Below are 16,229 nucleotides of genomic sequence, written 5' to 3'. Positions count from 1 at the left end.
ACAGCCCAGCAGGATGGTAAGTCTGCCATCCAAGAGAAAAGCTAGGAAGCCAATTCCCCAGTGGAGAGAAGACTGCAGGTTCTTCCACGGCGGGGGCCTTGGCAAGCAGGACACTTTAGCAGCTCCTTCACAGCACGGAAACAGCCAAAACAGTGACCTAGCCAGGGAAGCACAAGCTGACACAGCTCCCTCTGTCCCCTCCGCTAGCACGGAGGGGCTGCACAGCATTTGGTACAGCCTGTACAACAGCTCTCATCAGTGCAGCACAGAGGTCCTGGACAAACATGTTGTGCTATTCCCACAAAACCGAGAATTGGGAAAGGCAATTTGGTTTTTAAGTCTGGGACAGACTGCTCTACATGGAGCTTACCCCGCTGCAACCCAGGTAACACATGAGGCAGCAGCTGCAGATTGGGTAAGCCCTGGTCTCCCTCGTCTCAGGAACGTTGGAGGCCTCGGGTGCAGCTGCACGCACGGGACACAGGGAATTCTGCAGCCACGGAGTTTGCACCTCGATCGGCACCATGGCTTGAGGAGGGCTGGCAGGTCATCCCTTGCCACGCTGCGGGTAACTGGGGCACACGTAGCTTCCCCGCACAAACTGCCGGGGAGGAAGCAACCCTTTCTTGAAGTCATTCTCTGAACAGACCTTGCAACATCTGTAATTTAATTTGAAGCACTGAAGAGGCCTATTATCTTCAGGCGAACTACAATTTAGGCACACTATAAAACCAATCAGACACAGCAAGGATTGCTCTAAGAAAAGGCTGGTCACCTCCAGGATTCTCACCACCCAAAGCACGTCCTGTTATAGAAAGAGTTAATGATATAATACACCCAGCTCTGATGTAGTAATACTAGTATAAAATTGATTCTATGCATACATATTCACTTTAAATTGGTGCTTCTAATAGAGTCTGGTCTCATTACAGCAGTACTGAAATTGTTTTGAGATCAGCTCTAAACCAGCTGCAGCAAGATGCTCTCCCCTGGATTAATTTAGTACCTCTGCTCCCCCAGGTTAGCTGCGGGCCCGATCCCAAATGACCGCAGTCCCCGTTCTGGTCTGCACACGGGCACACAGGTTAGTTTTAGCTTCCATGCATCAAAACAAATCGATGTTGCTGACTGCTATTGATGGTAGTTTCATTGATCACAAGAGTGGCCTGACACCAGAGCTCTTGCTTGATTTTACATTAATAAATCTATAACGGCGCTTCAAGAATAAAACTCCTGTTTATGAGCAGGAATTTGCTCTTTCCTACAGGAGCGTTTTGCTCTCACCAGTCTCGCTGGCACGTAAGGCAAAATCCAGCCTCCACGGCAGCCTGAGCTTGGGTGGAGCTGGAATTTCATGAGCAAGAGGGACAGCCCCTTCCAGCCTCATGCAACAACCCAATTTTAAGTAACATCCATCATCCCTTGCTCCGAGTGCTTGATACAGGGAAGTAAAGACCTGTATGTGCATTATCCCAGATCAGGATGAGGTGGCCCAGCGTGTGGGTCAGGACAGAGCAGCCACCCCACGGTTCACCGGCTGCAGCCGGCCCCAGCCCACTGCGCTCAAACCAGCCCAGCCAAACACAACCAAAATCCACGCTAAATATTGACTTCCTTCAGGCTCCTGTCCTTCTGCCTCCCCTGACACCTGAACCCGAGAGCCAAGTGGGGCGGACACGGGGGAGAAGAGCTACTTCAGGAATAGAGTCCTTATTACTTGAAACCAATTTAACAGGCATGGCCATGACAAGCCCAAGGAGCTCAACACCTTTTATAACCTTGATAATATTCCTATTAAAGTTGCATCAAGCCATCTTACAGCTACAGGATGAGACAGTCAGAAGCAGATGCGTATTTTTATCTAGCACATTCAAGTGCAGCCTGTAAATGGGATCTAACAGAGAATCACTGGTGAAATGCTTGTTACTACTCAAACGTCTCCCTCCTCTTCCTCCTTCTCTCAACATGCAAGTGCTAAAACAAGCTCCAAAACAAAGAAAACCTGATGAAGGGACATGGTCAGAGCTGAAGGAATCATAACAAACACTTGCAGCCCTCACAGCATTTGCTCCATCAATCATAGAATCACAGAATGGTTTGGGTTGGAAGGGACCTTAAAGATCATCTAGTTCCAACCCCCCTGCCATGGGCAGGGACACCTTCCACTAGACCAGGTTGCTCAAAGCCACCTCCAGCCTGGCCTTGAAGACAGCCAGGGATGGGGCATCCACAACATCTCTGGGCAACCTGTCCCAGTGCCTCCCCACCCTCTCTGTGAAGAATTTCTTCCTAATATCTAATCTAAACCTCCCTGATTTCAATTTATCCCCATTCCCCCTTGTCCTATCAAGCCACGAGTCCCACAGACACTTAGAAAAGGTCTTAGCTGCAAAGCCACGTTTTGTTCTACCGCCTACTGCTCACCACACGGGAGCAGTTCTCATTCCACAGCCCCCTTCCTTCGCAGCCGGAGTTATTCCGCATTCCCCTTCCTTCGCAGCAGCCCAGGCTGGGCTGTGCCAGAGGAAAACAGCTCCCTTCAGCTCTCCCATGCTGACACCAGCAATATCGGCTCAATCCCCCAGCAGCCACGAGGTGGGGGGAGCAGGTTCTCGTGAACTAAAACGCTTAATGAAGAGAAAGGCACCTGCAAATGGAACCAGCCTGGGAGGACGTCGTTGCCATTGCCCTCACGCAGCGCGTGCCCACACACTCGCTTTGTCCCAGCTCTCCGCCGTGGCTCTGGCACGCTGCAAACCACTGGCAGGGAGCAAGAGCAAGCGCTCTTCAGCTTCGTTATTTGCATTCATCTGCTTTTCCATAACACAGAGATTTCCAATTACATTATTTACAGCAATCTGTTGTCAACTCCCACATTCAGCACTTGAGGATGAAGAAAATTAAAAGGCAGTGAAATTGCTATTCGGAGCTTTGTTTCTGGAATAGCAAAATCTATCACACCTCTGACCCCAACGTTTCTCGAGCCGCAATGGCTGCCAGCCTTCAATGATTTATCATTCCCCTCTCAATCAGGCCTCTTCTTTTTTTTTTCCGGTGGCTCTATTCTAGAGGACACTATTTTAAGTCTAACCACTTGCTACCACTCCCCAAAATAATACGCCAGGCTATTGATGAGTTCTTTGAATTGCAAACAGGTGCACATCACTTCGATTCAGACCAGAGTCACCCAAAATAAACACTCCCTTCCATCAGTATGGTATTTTGCCAAAAAATCATCATGCCAGGCAGGAATAACCCTGGGCTATGTTGGTTTATAATGTTCAAAATGGTACGAGTGTCTCTGTGAAAAGGGAAGCCCTGAGGGCAAAAGGGGAGGAGACAACTCCGTTCTTCCAGCGCAGTAATCTTCTCCCTCTGCGTGGTTTATTGTGATAAACCAAGAAACGCAGCCAGCCATGAAAATGCCGCTTAGCGAAGGAGAAGAAATTAAAGGGGAAGTGAAGCAGAGGGGGCAAATTAAAACTTTAACAGGTCCCCGATAGCTGACACTCTCTTTCATATTCGATGGAGTTTATAAAAAGCTATCTCCCCCCAACCCTACTTAAACTGTTTTCATTATTGCTGCAATTTCGGATGTGTCAATTCAAATGTAAATGTGCACAAACGCTTCCAAGAGGATTTTAATTACGATGATAGCATCGCTAATTATGGATATTAAAAAAAAATACATATATATATATATGAAAAGTGGTAATTCAGGAAGGTGCTTTGCAGAACCTGGTGGCATCAGTCAAAACAAGGCTGTGCAGAGAGTCAAACACCTGGGCAGGGATTTGACAGAACAGAGCAGGTCCCATTTCCCTCCAGGTCAGGGGGGTGACAGGCAGACTTCAGCCACACGCGACTAATTCAACATGGGCATTGCTGCCCAAGCTGTTATCTAGCTCACGTGCTCTGCCAGAGGCCTGGCAGCAGGGAATCATTCCAGCTGTATCGCAGCTCCTCCCAGGCAGTTTTGCTCCTCTGACAGCCGCTGCAATAAGCCCATTTTGCTGGAGGACTTGCTTCCTGCACTCTCATTCCCGTGGGTGCATCACTGCTCCATTGCCAAGTTAGCCAAGAGGCTCACTGCAAACCCATGGCCAGCATTTGCTGCAGTCAGGGCTCAGCATCCCTGAACATGCACAGGACTTCATACGCATGCAGAAACAGGATGGCCCCAAGGAGCCCTCCGTGCTCAGTCTCCAGAAAGGCAATGTAGCACGTGGAGGAGTGAAAATGGAAGGGAGATTCTTGCCCTCTAAAGTGAACGTGAGCTTGACTACATTTGCTTCTACCCTTACTTGCAGGAACAAGAAAACACAATGCATACCTACTTTAATTCCACCACCCTCAGAAGACATTGTAAAGGCAAATGTCCAGAGTTCTGGAAGAACTGAAGCGGGTTTCAACAGATGCTTCTGCAAATAGCTGGGACAAGTGGTATCGCCAATAGATTAGTTCTGGCCTAAAACAGATGAGGTCTCTTATTTCCATAAGAAGAGATGCATTTATGATGCAAGGGTGTCTGATGGTCCTTGGGGATGTTCTCTTTGCCAGCAGGAACACTCAGGTTTTCTCAGGTCCTGGCCGTGTTAGAACACAGTACTTTCTTCCCAGTGCCTCTCCAGCAGCTCAGAGACCCTGACCCTGCACGTACACATCACGCTCAGCAGCTCGGGTGCTGCCTAGCACACTGTTTTGCTTCTGGATGATTGGGACACAAGCAGTAGGCAGAATCCATTCATCACCTCCACTCCCCAGAAATAAAGACAGTGTCAGAGAGATTTGTTCCTCATCGCCATGCAGCACAGCCTTCCCAGTGGAGGTTTTCAAGGAAACAGAATAATTCTGAACGGCTGAGGCTAGGATTCCCAAAGGGATCTGCAGGCACCAAACATTAGACTCACAACTGAAAAATTGATGTTAAGAATAGATTGTTACTTTGGTCTTCATTCTGACCCAGACACACTGAGGACTGGATCACAGCTGAAGCCAACACACACTCTGTCCACACAGCAAAAGGAGGAAGATGACCACCACATGTCACTAAACTAATGCTAGCTTAAATCAAGCCTACAGGGATAAATAATAACAAGGAATATGGAAGGATGAAAGCTTTGGGATGCATGAACAAGGCTGCACTCCCCAGCTGTTAGCTAGTATATGCGAAACACAGCACCACAGAATGGTTTGGGTTGGAAGAGACCTTAAAGCCCACCCAGTCCCACCCCTGCCATGGGCAGGGACACCTTCCACTAGACCAGGTTGCTCCAAGCCTCATCCAGCCTGGCCTTGGACACTTCCAGGGATGGGGCATCCATCCAACCCCACCACCCCGGTTTGAGACCCTGGTGGGCCCCAAGACTGACGTGCTCACTCAGTGCGTGGCAGAGGCCAAACGGGACAATTGCAGTCTGAGGCTCTTGTCCCAGCCAGATGACACTTACTAACACCAGCCAACTTCATTTAGTCCATCCAGGCTTCCAAATGACCTCCCTTCCTCACTTCAGTGCCTGACAGTCTCTCAGAGTTGAAAGCTTCATAAACATCATGCCCAAATAGCTTGAGCAGCAGTTCAGAAAATTACAGACGGAGATCAAAGTGCTGATATGGAGGGAATCACCCAGCTTGGAAACACCACATCTCATCACACCTGCTGGGGGGGCACTCCAGACCAGCATCAAACACTTGGCCGCTGGAGCTGGTCGAATTTCGGGGCCTGAGCACGGCCTGACAAGTTGGGAGCTGTTGCCAGAGCTCTGCGGCCTAGGACAAGCCTACTTTAAGCATGTGCTTCATTGGCGTGGGCTGAAGAAACTTGCTCAGTCACACTGTGCTCTGAGAAGGGGAGAGAAGGGTGGGATGGGCTTCTTAACCGCATCACACAACCCGAAGTGCTTCGGTGGGTTCTTGAAACTCCCTGCCCGAATGCCAGTAAATAAAACGGGGACGATACCTACTCACCACAGAGTTTACACAGAAATGAGAGTATCTAATTCCAAAGAGCAGACATCCATCTGCACCCACGGACAGCAAATAAAACCTTCAAAGAGTGTGGCCAAATGGGTTTTGTCCAGAGCAGATGGCAACACAAGGCAGATCCAGACCACCGAAACAGACGGCAACAAGGAACTGGGTGTGAAAACAAAGCTGCAAAAGAAACCTGGTAGTTCAGTGCATGCCCTGTAATATTGTGACACCTGAACCAGCTTCAGGAACTGCCCTAATACCAGCCACCAGCCTGAGCCTTGTCTCTTCCTCACAGAGCAAAGGCCTGATCAGAGCCACTTCTCAGACACTGCCTCAACTTCCTTGTCCTGGCTGACATGCCTGAAGGCTTCTGCTATTTCTCAATGCTTCCTTGCCTTCCTCCAAAATAAAAGCAGCGCATGTGGGAAGACAGAGAGGATGTACGGCTTGATGCCTGGCTGCGTGTCCACACCGTGACCCTTCCAACCTTCTCCTGGTCAGGGCACCAGCGCCACTGCAAAAAAGAGACAGACCTGAACCGACCTTCGAGAGAATAAAAAAATAAAGATGAAGCTTAGGGCTGGGAGGTAAAATGAGGCAATTTTTTAGTTAGTCTAAGAGGGAAAGTTCCATCCATTTTCATTAGGGAAGCACTTTGGCCATATCTCAGGTTTCACAGAGAGAGCGAGCTCTGAAGGTTACCATACCCTCACACGCCGGCCACACATAACACTTACGGACAGGTTATAATAGTCTTTTCTGTCCAGTGACCACAGCTCCTCATTATTATATAAGAAATGGGGAAAAAAAAAATCCCACAATGACAAAAAAATACAGAGAGAACAGAATAAAAGAAATAAAAATTTTAGTCCCATACCCATCTCCCTGCAGAACACAGAAAATACTTTGACCTGCCTCCCTGTCCATTTTGGGACCTCCATCTGGAAAGCAAAACATCTGGATGCTGCGGCATATCAAATTATTAGCAATATCCAAGGAGCTGGAATGCTCTGCCTGCCCTATCCACACCGCTGCTCAAACGTTAAAGACCAGCAGCATCCACGTACCCCTCATCTCACCTGAACGTGACCTTTGCAAGTGCTCCAACACAACAAACCCCTCCTGTGTGAAACCTGAGCAATGCTAAGTCTCCACCACCAGTATTAAAAAAATTTCAGCATCTCAAACACCTGCAGAAATGCTCTCACTAACACTTCAAAAATTGATTTAGCAGAGCACCCAGGTTTCACAGTTGGTTGCAGTGGTCAGAAATAGCTGCACTGAATTGATGTTCAAGGACCACAAGCAAAAGCTCAAAATAAATTGACGGGAACAAGTGAAAATCCTTCTGTAATCACAGAACAAATTCACTGACTTCACTGTAGAAAAGCAAGCCTTGATGTTGGTGGGTGCTGGCTGGCAGACAAGAATTGAGGCAGGCTATTACTTTTTGCAGCGTAAAGTCAAGTATGAAGGATATAAAAATTTAGAGACCTGCATTAGGCATCTCACACACTGGCAAATTATGGGATTTTGCAGGCAGGGAGGAAAACAGACTTAAAAGCTGCAAGCCTAGTTATTTTTAGAGGGACAAATATTGCAGCTATGCTCTAGCTCTCTCCAGCTGTATTGAAGAACCAGTGTTAGCCAAGTTTATTTTCCACAGAGCTTGGTAACCCAAGGTAACAGTCTCTTCATGACCGTAGCAAGAAAAACCTCACCAAGCCATATAGGTTGCAGGGGCTGGTGAGATATTTTCCCCCTCCACCCGTTCACAGAGCAAAGTTGTCACCATTATATGTATTCATTGAGCCTGGCTGGCCTCCAGCCAAGCCTCCCAAACCCCATCCCAAGCTCCCTTCCCAGTGCCCGGGCACAGGGAAGAGCCCAGGCACGCTCAGCACAGACTCGGGGCAGGTAGGCGGACGCTGCTTGAGCCCCATCTCTCCACAGCTGCATTTTACCTCTCTCTGTTCACTGCAGATCTTGCACAACCAAAGGGGCCGTTTCTGGGCTCCGAGGGTTTCTATTCCGCACTTGGTGCAAACTTTCTGAAACAAGGAGAGAGGAAAAAAGGAGAAAAAAGGTGTTAGCAACTCCCCACAGCCATATAGCTCCTGGGAAAAAGAAGATCAAGAAGCATCTGTCCCGACAGTTCTATTTTGCTTTCCTTACAAACCTGAACATGCCACAATTTTCTTATTTATCCTGGAGAACCGCTGATGGCAGGAAGCTGCTGGTCTATACAGACATGAGACAAAGGCAGATCTACAGCACAGCCCTTGACTGCAGGGGGAGAACTGGACAGGGCAAATCAATCCTCATGACCAACAAGCATATTTCTAAAGTGGGGTTTTTTTATCATTCCTCTAAATCCTAAACCCCAATCACTGTGGCACGAAAAGCAGCTGTAACCAAATACAAAACAAGCCTGAGTTTGTCCAAGACTGGAAATCCTCTCCTCCCTTCCCTCACACACATAGTATTAAACCCCACGGCTTCCCCTGCATCTCAGCCCGCACGTGGCAGCTATCGATTTGCGGCTGCTCGGGCAGCGGGTACAGCCGTGCCCACACGCACATTTCCTGAGCAGAAGGCTTGATAGCGCCGCACGGCCTCGACTGCTGCACAAGGGAACTTTCATGTCTCCGCTGGCATTACAAGCCATTTACAACCTGAATCACCTAATATTCCGTAATGAAGCTGATGCGTATCAGCCTTGGCTTACAGCTTGAATGAGAAATTGGATGAATTCTTTGATCCTCACAGAGCCAACGCCACTCGCAAGAGGGCCCTGGAGAGCAAAACCTTGCTTAGAGGGATGTGAATTTAATCTCCCCAGCTAAGGTTTTACAAACACCCCTATCCAAGCTGCTCCTCTGAGCCATGTGGTCTGTGTCCAGGGGCCAAAGCCGCAGTGGCTCGCTCAGCCCGCAGTGCCCAGGGCTGCGGGAGGAGGTCGGCAGAAGGATGGCACCTGAGGCAACGGCTTCACTGCATGAATAAACACACCCAACACTGTGGTCAGCGTCGTCCAGAGGCAGGTCTGTCCCTGGCTCATGTGGCACATAGTGGGAGGCCGCACCAGCAGCCCCACAGAGGATGGTGCTCCTCTCCATCTCTGTTCCTGTCCTCACCCTCATCCTCCCAGAGAAATAAGGAACAGCCTGTTGGGTCCAGCGCATCAATACTCAACATGGTGTGACCCAAGCCAAGAGGGACTGCAGATGCAGTTAGCAAACACCACCTGAAGTGGCCCAAATTCTCCCTCCCTCCAACCAAAACCTGAGGGAGTAACTCAGTCCTACATGCCCTCAGAGATCCCAATCCCCACACGTATAGCACATCCACACACTCCCTCTAGTGGAAGCTGCCAAGCGATTTTATCCCTAGCCATAAATTTTGAAAGTTCCAATATAAAACGGGGCTTTCCTCCTCCCCTTCTCTGCAGACTAGCTGGAAAATTGAGCCTCACCCACAACCCCTCAGAAGAAGATATAAAAATCAAGGATGTTAAATGCAGCCCCATTCTTCCTTAAATAAAAGGATAGAGCACTTTCTTCTCCTACTTAAATTTCACCTTTTACACGTGATACTGATACCTTCTGCATGGTAAATGACACATTATGCTTTGTCTCACTACTGCTATTGTTAACACACCTGGATTTGCATGTATCTTTGTCTTGTGTTAATGCATTTATTCCCAAGATAATAAAACTAATATTAAAAACGTTCTTCATAAACCAGAAAGTGATGCTTGGAAAATCCACAGGCTACAAGAAATAGAGGATATCTATTCAGCAGAAGGGACTTGCTGAAGGTAGGTACTTTGCTACACTTGAGGTGCATCATTACAACAATTCCTGTTATTGAATTAAAAGGGCTGCAATGAGAGGGTAACAGAGCAACACTAGCAAAAAAAAATACAAACAAAAAGCCCATAATTCCGCGACAAGTCACTGCTTACTGCATACAACACTGCATGAGTGATGGATATCCCTGGACGAGAGGGAACAAGCTTAAAGTAACAGTCCATTCTGTGTGCTCTGCTGAAGGCTTGACTGTTCCCTGAGTTCACAACATTAAAAAGCAGTAAGGCAGAAGCCCAGGGTACCCAGTGGGCACTGCCTGGAGCTCACACACAGCTGAAAAGTGCAGCCAAGCTGAAAGCAACTGTAAAACGCACCCTGGACGAGTGGGGTCTCGCCTTAAATCAACCTGGATATGTATCCTCCTGAACTGCTCAACAGACTCCAGACAAAAAGGGAATAACCACAGGCAAATCCATCCCTTGTCTGGGGTTTTCTGGTCACAGCCCTCCTGGAGCCTTGGGCTCACACAGCCTCACTAGCTGGGGGGTTACTACCAGCAACTGCAAATGGACAGGGCACGGATGTGTCAGCACCAGCCTTTGCCTCTGCATCAGTGTACAGGGCTCGCAGGAAGGAGGTTAGAAAGCACTGTGGCAGTGTGACCTAGCTGGCTTCGGACAAGGCAAGAGCAGAATTGCCAAGGGAAGAAGGCGAGAATACACCATATCCTGTTTTTCTGCGTGCTTGAAACGCAGGAAACAGCTAGCTGCCTCCTGTCTGCCATCCAGCCCTTTATTCTCCACAGGCACATGAGCACAGAGCCCGTGCTCCTCTCTGAGAGCTGCCTTGTAGCTCCTCTTTAAGCCAGGCCTTTCACTTCCCAATACCTTACTGCGCTTCCTTCCCGACCTCTCCCTAAAAAGCTCCTCTATCCCTTAGCATCCAGGGGTTTTAAGATTTGCGTTTACTTTCCCAGTCACTGCCTTACAAGCAGTCTTCTGCATAAACCCTGCCCCAGTCAAACTACTTCTGTAAATCGGATCTGGTGGAGAAACACATTCAAGAGCAAAGGCGGCAGAGCTCACAGCATCTCCCTGCCTAGTGAGCACGTACGAGGGGATGCTAGGACCTCGGCTCTGACTGCCAGGGGCACCCACCTCCCTTCGCGCTCTTAGCCCAGCAGTGCTGCAGCCAACCGTGGGGCAGGGCAGGCAGCCTGCTCTGCACGAGAGCTGCATCTCACAGACCGCCAGCACGAAAGGTTCTCCACCACAGAGCTGCCAGCGTGCACCACTCCACGGTGAAGGAGCAGGTTTCACTCAGTGCTGCCCTGTGGGCTCCACGGGACAGAGTGGGTGACACGGGCAAGTGTCTCCCTCAATCCAGTACACAAAGCACCGGCTGCTCTCTTTCACCCTACCACCAGCCAGCCAGAAACACTCCTGCATGCAGCAGGTACCCTCACCTCTCCCCAGGCAACACGCTGAGGCAAAGACACAGAGGTGTCTCCCCAGGGAAAGATGGGCTTCGAGTGCAGGAAAAACCACCTCCCAGCAGAAGGAGGGTAAGATGGTTGCCTTGGAGATCACCATCTTCCACAGCAATGCAGACTAACCCTTGGCTGCAGAGCCTACACAAGCAAGAATCATCCCCCAGGACGTTGGTGGCACAGCAGTCTCCCTGCAGGTGATGTTCCCTTTCAAACAGCACCCGCGCAGTCCTGCCAACACCATACACACACAGGCAGTCACTGCTGCACCGGTTAATTTATGTATCAGGGCTGGAAACCTTACGCTGGTTTGGAACTTGAAGGTGGACTTGAGTCCTCCGAAGAGACACGTTACTGGAAGGTCTAAGGTCAGACCCTACAGTAAGTAACAGTAAAGCACGCAGACCCTTTATCAGTTGCCTTTGATGGCCATACATTCCTGCCCCTTCTCCCATACTGCATCCCCAGAGTGGGAGATGCAGAGGGGGCTGATGCACCCCACCTCAGCACTAAGTGTGTTTAGAATCTCGAGGAATAAGATAACCAGGGGTGCGAGAGAAAGCCTGATGGTTTGACAGCACCGACCTAGACAAAGTGAGGCAAAGGTACGTTAATTCCACAGAGCCATCTAGCTTCCACAAGGCCAGCGACCTTTCCTGGGCAGATCATCCAGCAGGAACAGGCAGAACCTGTGTGACCAAACCCACCTTTTTGCAATCTTGACAGAAGACTGACGTGCTGCCTAGCAGCCCGAGCAGCTCACCGCAGAGCAGACACTGGGAGAGGCCGTTCCCCATCGCATTCTTTCTCATGTTCTCCAGCCGCTCCACCAGGCGCCTGCGGGGAAGGAGGCAGAACGGAGGTCACAGCTCTCACCTTGGAAACTGAAGCGCATGGTACCGAGGCACGCTGAAAACCGGCGACGTGTGCACCAGACTCAGCCTACCCGTGCTTCTGTGCAGATTTGGGCCCCTTGCTGGGATCATACGTACTTTCACTTCAGTCTCTGCACTCAGTGTTTCCCATCAACTGCCTCTGGGTCTTCAAGGGATACAAACCCCTGTAAATCCATCTACTGATGCTCACCAAATCCAGAATAATCAAAACTGCAAATACCACTGAGAGGCCTGACACAGCTAGTGGGTGCCAGGCAGACAGCTCACAAAAAGGGCTTGGTCCTACACCCTTCAGGAGCTCAGTATCCCCTAGGCCACACAGTCTCAGCACAATGATTTCCTGCCTGTAGTGCAGGAAAAGCCTTTAGTGCTCAGATCAGGGCAAGTCATACAGGACAGGGAAAGGACAGAGGAGTTAGACCTGCCAAGCCCTGCTCCTTTCTTCCATTCGCTCCCTGAAAGCAGCACTGCAGGCACATGACTTGCCTGCATCCCATTAGAAGCGGGAAGGCCAGACTGAAGCCATCAGACCAGAATGAGACCAGGCATGCCAGTAACTGCTCCCTGCTCCATCCTACAGCCCGCTTGGAAGAGAGGAAGCACATATGTATGCACAATGTCCGTAGCAGCAGGACAACGAAAGGGAAGGAAGGCGGGATAAGCAATTAGGATGCAGGATGTGGAGGGCATGCAGAGCAAGGCTGCTGTCATGAGATCCCTGCTTGGCAATTTTCAGGCATCCATCTGTAGATGGGGAAGGTAACAGCCAGGCCATTTATCAGAGGCAGTGACCAGCCGCAGCCATGCGCGTGCATGCGGCTCAGGGAGGAAATGCAATCCCACTGTCCCCGCAATCCCATTCTCGTTAGTGCTAATGTCCCATCAACCAAGTCCTGTAGTGAGAGGAAGGCAAGGTCTGTTTGAAAGAGGTATTGCCTGTGGTGACGAGGTCAGACAGCACAGCCAGGCTGAGTCATCATTACTGGATTTATGACCCTTGACTTCAGCACAAAAGAACTCCCAGGAGTTAACAGAGGCATTTCACAGAATGCTTCAGCATGGGAACAGCAAGGCTATCGCTTTCTGCAGCTACACCAACAACCACACAGGAAAGAGAGCCCCTCAGGGTCGCTGGCTGCTTCTGGCACTGCTGGGGTCCCCCATATATCAGACAAACATCACCGTCAGCTCTCGTTAGCAGAGTCAGAGCGAAGTGCAGGGGGAGGAAGCAGGGCCCGCTGGACACAGGCTGGGAGTCACTGGGGTTTCCTGTCTCATGAACACAAAACACTGCTGGGAAGTGCTGCAGGACTGCTGAACTCCCTAGCTTTAAAGGTAGTCAGTGTAGGACTACCACAGACACAGCTGAGGCCAGACCTCCAGCAGGACTGAAAGCAAATGGAAATCTGCAGCAGCAAAAGGATGCCCGTAAATTAAATAATTCAAACTAGCAAATTCCTTCCAGAGGGCTCAGTCAACTAGAATATAAACTGCTCCAGGCAAAATCCCAGGGAGTTGCTGCAGACAAGGGAAAACCTCACTGCACTGCCAGCAGTGGTTTCTGAGCCACGCTGTCCCCTAGCAGTGGGTGCAGCTGCACAGCTCCACATCTTCTCCAGCTTCTTCCAGAGCCACCGGGGCAGCTGCTTTAGCACAGGCTGCATTTATCAGGGACTATGTCAGTGGTTGCATCCACAGCAAACCCCAAGGCTCAAAGAAGGAATGAGAAAGGCTTGAGACATGGGGAGAAGGGGGGAAAAAAAAAAAAATATCACATCCTTCTCAATGTTCATCATCTCCAAACAAGCAACATGGGAGGGGAAAATAACTGACCTAAGGGATGCTCTGACTGATAGAGGCTGAGCTCAGGCAGTCAGAAGAGCCACTCCTCCATCTGCGCTGACCTTTCCCTCTGAGGGAAGGGGACAAATGAACGTGACTGTACCCAATGCGCTGCTGCTCAACGATGTCCAATTTCTCCGCCTTGCGGATGACTTCCAGAATGACCTCGAGTTCCTGCGGGCTCAGAGCCTGCATCTTCCTCTGCTTCTCAGTCTGGAACGTGTGCACTGACCAGCCCGTCTGGAGCCTGTGGAAAGGGGTGGAGGGAAGAATTCAGCTGTGAAAGGAAAGCACAAAACCCCTGACCTGCCTCACAGGCCAAACCTTCCAAGCACACAGAGCCGGCATCACCCTTCCATCAGAGAGGTCTGTTCCGTGGCCAACACCCAAAGCAGGAGTCTCTTCACACTGACCAGATCACGGTGCCACTCCTCCAGCACCACCGAGCGCTGCGCTCTCCCCCTGACTTCTCATTTCCCTTTCTGCTCCAGTTTGGGTCTTCCTCACCCCTGCTTGACTCTGCCCATCACGAAAACTAGTGCACCTCGGGCTGGCTATCCTGGGGGTCCCCTTGCCACCATGTCTGATGCCAGGCACCACCAATACCAATCCCAAACACAGGGATTACCTGCACCCTCCTCCCCCCAGATCACACATTTCTAAGATCCTCGGTTCAAACACAACAATCACCAGGCATGCTTGGAAATATAAGTTTGGCAACTGCCTCCCTTGGACTAACCCAGGCCCACGCGAGGGCTTCAAGAAGCCAGTTCCCTCCGTGCCTTGCACACAGCAGCTGACATTTCTCCTTAGCTCACTGGGAGACAGGCAGGAGCTTTCACAGCTCAATTAATTACCATTCAGTAGGGGTTTGGAGGTCACTGGATAAAGTCAGGGCTGCAAGCGGAATGCAAGGCGCTATCAGACACTGCTGTCTTAATAAGGCTTTCGGGGTAAGGCTGGAGAAGGAGCAGTGGGGCACACTGTTCACACTCAGGCAGTCCCCTCAGACACAGGGTGACCTCCTATTGCCTAAGGTTGCAGCAGGCTGACCCCAGAGGTTCAGACAAGAGCAGAGGTGGCAGTGACAGGGGTACTGTCTGCCAGAGACGGAAAGCATCCAACAAACAAATACAATTGTAGTGCTTGACTCATCTCCATCCCTTTTGTCTTTAGGTTACGCAGTAATTTAACTTCAGGGGAAAATGAGATCAAATACAAGTTCCTACAGCAAAAGAGTGCTGACAGCTGGGGGGTGCTCTCAATTATATTTAGGGTGCTGCAGGGATATGACCCTGCCTCCAAGCCCTTCCTTTCACCCGGGGGGGCTGGTAGAAGGGTAAAGAAGGGCCCACCTGAAAGACAAACTCCTGCTTCCCAGCCCGGCTGTGGATGAGGCTGGTGGGCCAGTGCTCCACATAGACACACCGGGTAAAACAGGCCAGAGCTGAGGCTGGAAGGAGAAGAGGTGGGTGGGGAGGACTCACCTGGCACGCAGTGCCAACTGTCGGTCGTTGGGGCACACCCACTGGCCCGTGCCGCTGCCAAAAATCGTGTCGGCCATAGCACCAAGCTGGGGAGGAGAGGCAGGGATCACACCTGTAAGAAGCAAACACCAGCACTGAGCACAGCTGCCACCCCACCCTCGAGAAAGCACAGGGCAGCGCTTGGCAGTGGCTCATTAACCATCCCCAAGGGCCGCTCTTCTGGCAAGCAAAACAAAGGCGATCTGTCAGCGTCACACACGGTGGGAGTAGACAGGCTCTCACCCACAGACAGCGATAAAAACATACCATCATCCTCATAAAAATAAGCCAATAAATACCTTCAGATACCTTGAGGACAAGGCTGGAAGTTTAGATTTTATGGTACTCGGGGGGAAAAAAAAAAAAAAAAGCCAGAGACTCTTTGTCAGTTCTGATGTTTCATTTCAAACTACAGAAAAGCCTTGTTTGTAAGAATAATCTCTGCCCCATCACCCCTGGAGCCCAAATTCTGCAGTACTGACAGAGAAAGCCACTCTAAAGGACACAAAGAAGCTACAGTTGCTTTTTTTTTACCTCTTAATGGGGTAACAAACAAAAACCCACGCGACAATCAGCGTGAATAGTGGCAAGTCATTTCGTTCATTAAAACTGCCTCCATAATAGCCTGATATTTATAACTGCAGCCTACAATAGCAGCTTGTTTGCATTCTCTGATGTTTAAGACAGCACT

The 16,229-nt window shown here is 50.1% G+C and overlaps 1 protein-coding gene across 1 annotated transcript in view; it reads right to left on the bottom strand.

Annotated features, from left to right (window-relative positions):
• RPH3AL (rabphilin 3A-like (without C2 domains)) overlaps positions 1–15,576 on the bottom strand; it is a 32,131-nt gene extending 16,555 nt beyond the window's left edge. Inside the window, exons 1-4 of the mRNA XM_010161202.1 lie at positions 15,500–15,576; positions 14,116–14,259; positions 11,982–12,111; positions 7,938–8,024 (exon numbers count right to left, since the gene is read on the bottom strand). Of these exons, the coding sequence (XP_010159504.1) occupies positions 7,938–8,024; positions 11,982–12,111; positions 14,116–14,259; positions 15,500–15,576 (438 nt within the window). The remainder of the gene's footprint in view (positions 1–7,937; positions 8,025–11,981; positions 12,112–14,115; positions 14,260–15,499) is intronic.
• Positions 15,577–16,229: the final 653 nt, after the last annotated feature.

This window comes from Eurypyga helias, unplaced genomic scaffold (assembly GCF_000690775.1).
Source record: "Eurypyga helias isolate BGI_N326 unplaced genomic scaffold, ASM69077v1 scaffold20331, whole genome shotgun sequence".
Taxonomy (NCBI): domain Eukaryota; kingdom Metazoa; phylum Chordata; class Aves; order Eurypygiformes; family Eurypygidae; genus Eurypyga; species Eurypyga helias.
The sequence above is the reverse complement of the archived record's forward strand: the minus strand, read 5'-3'. Positions and strand labels throughout refer to the sequence as shown.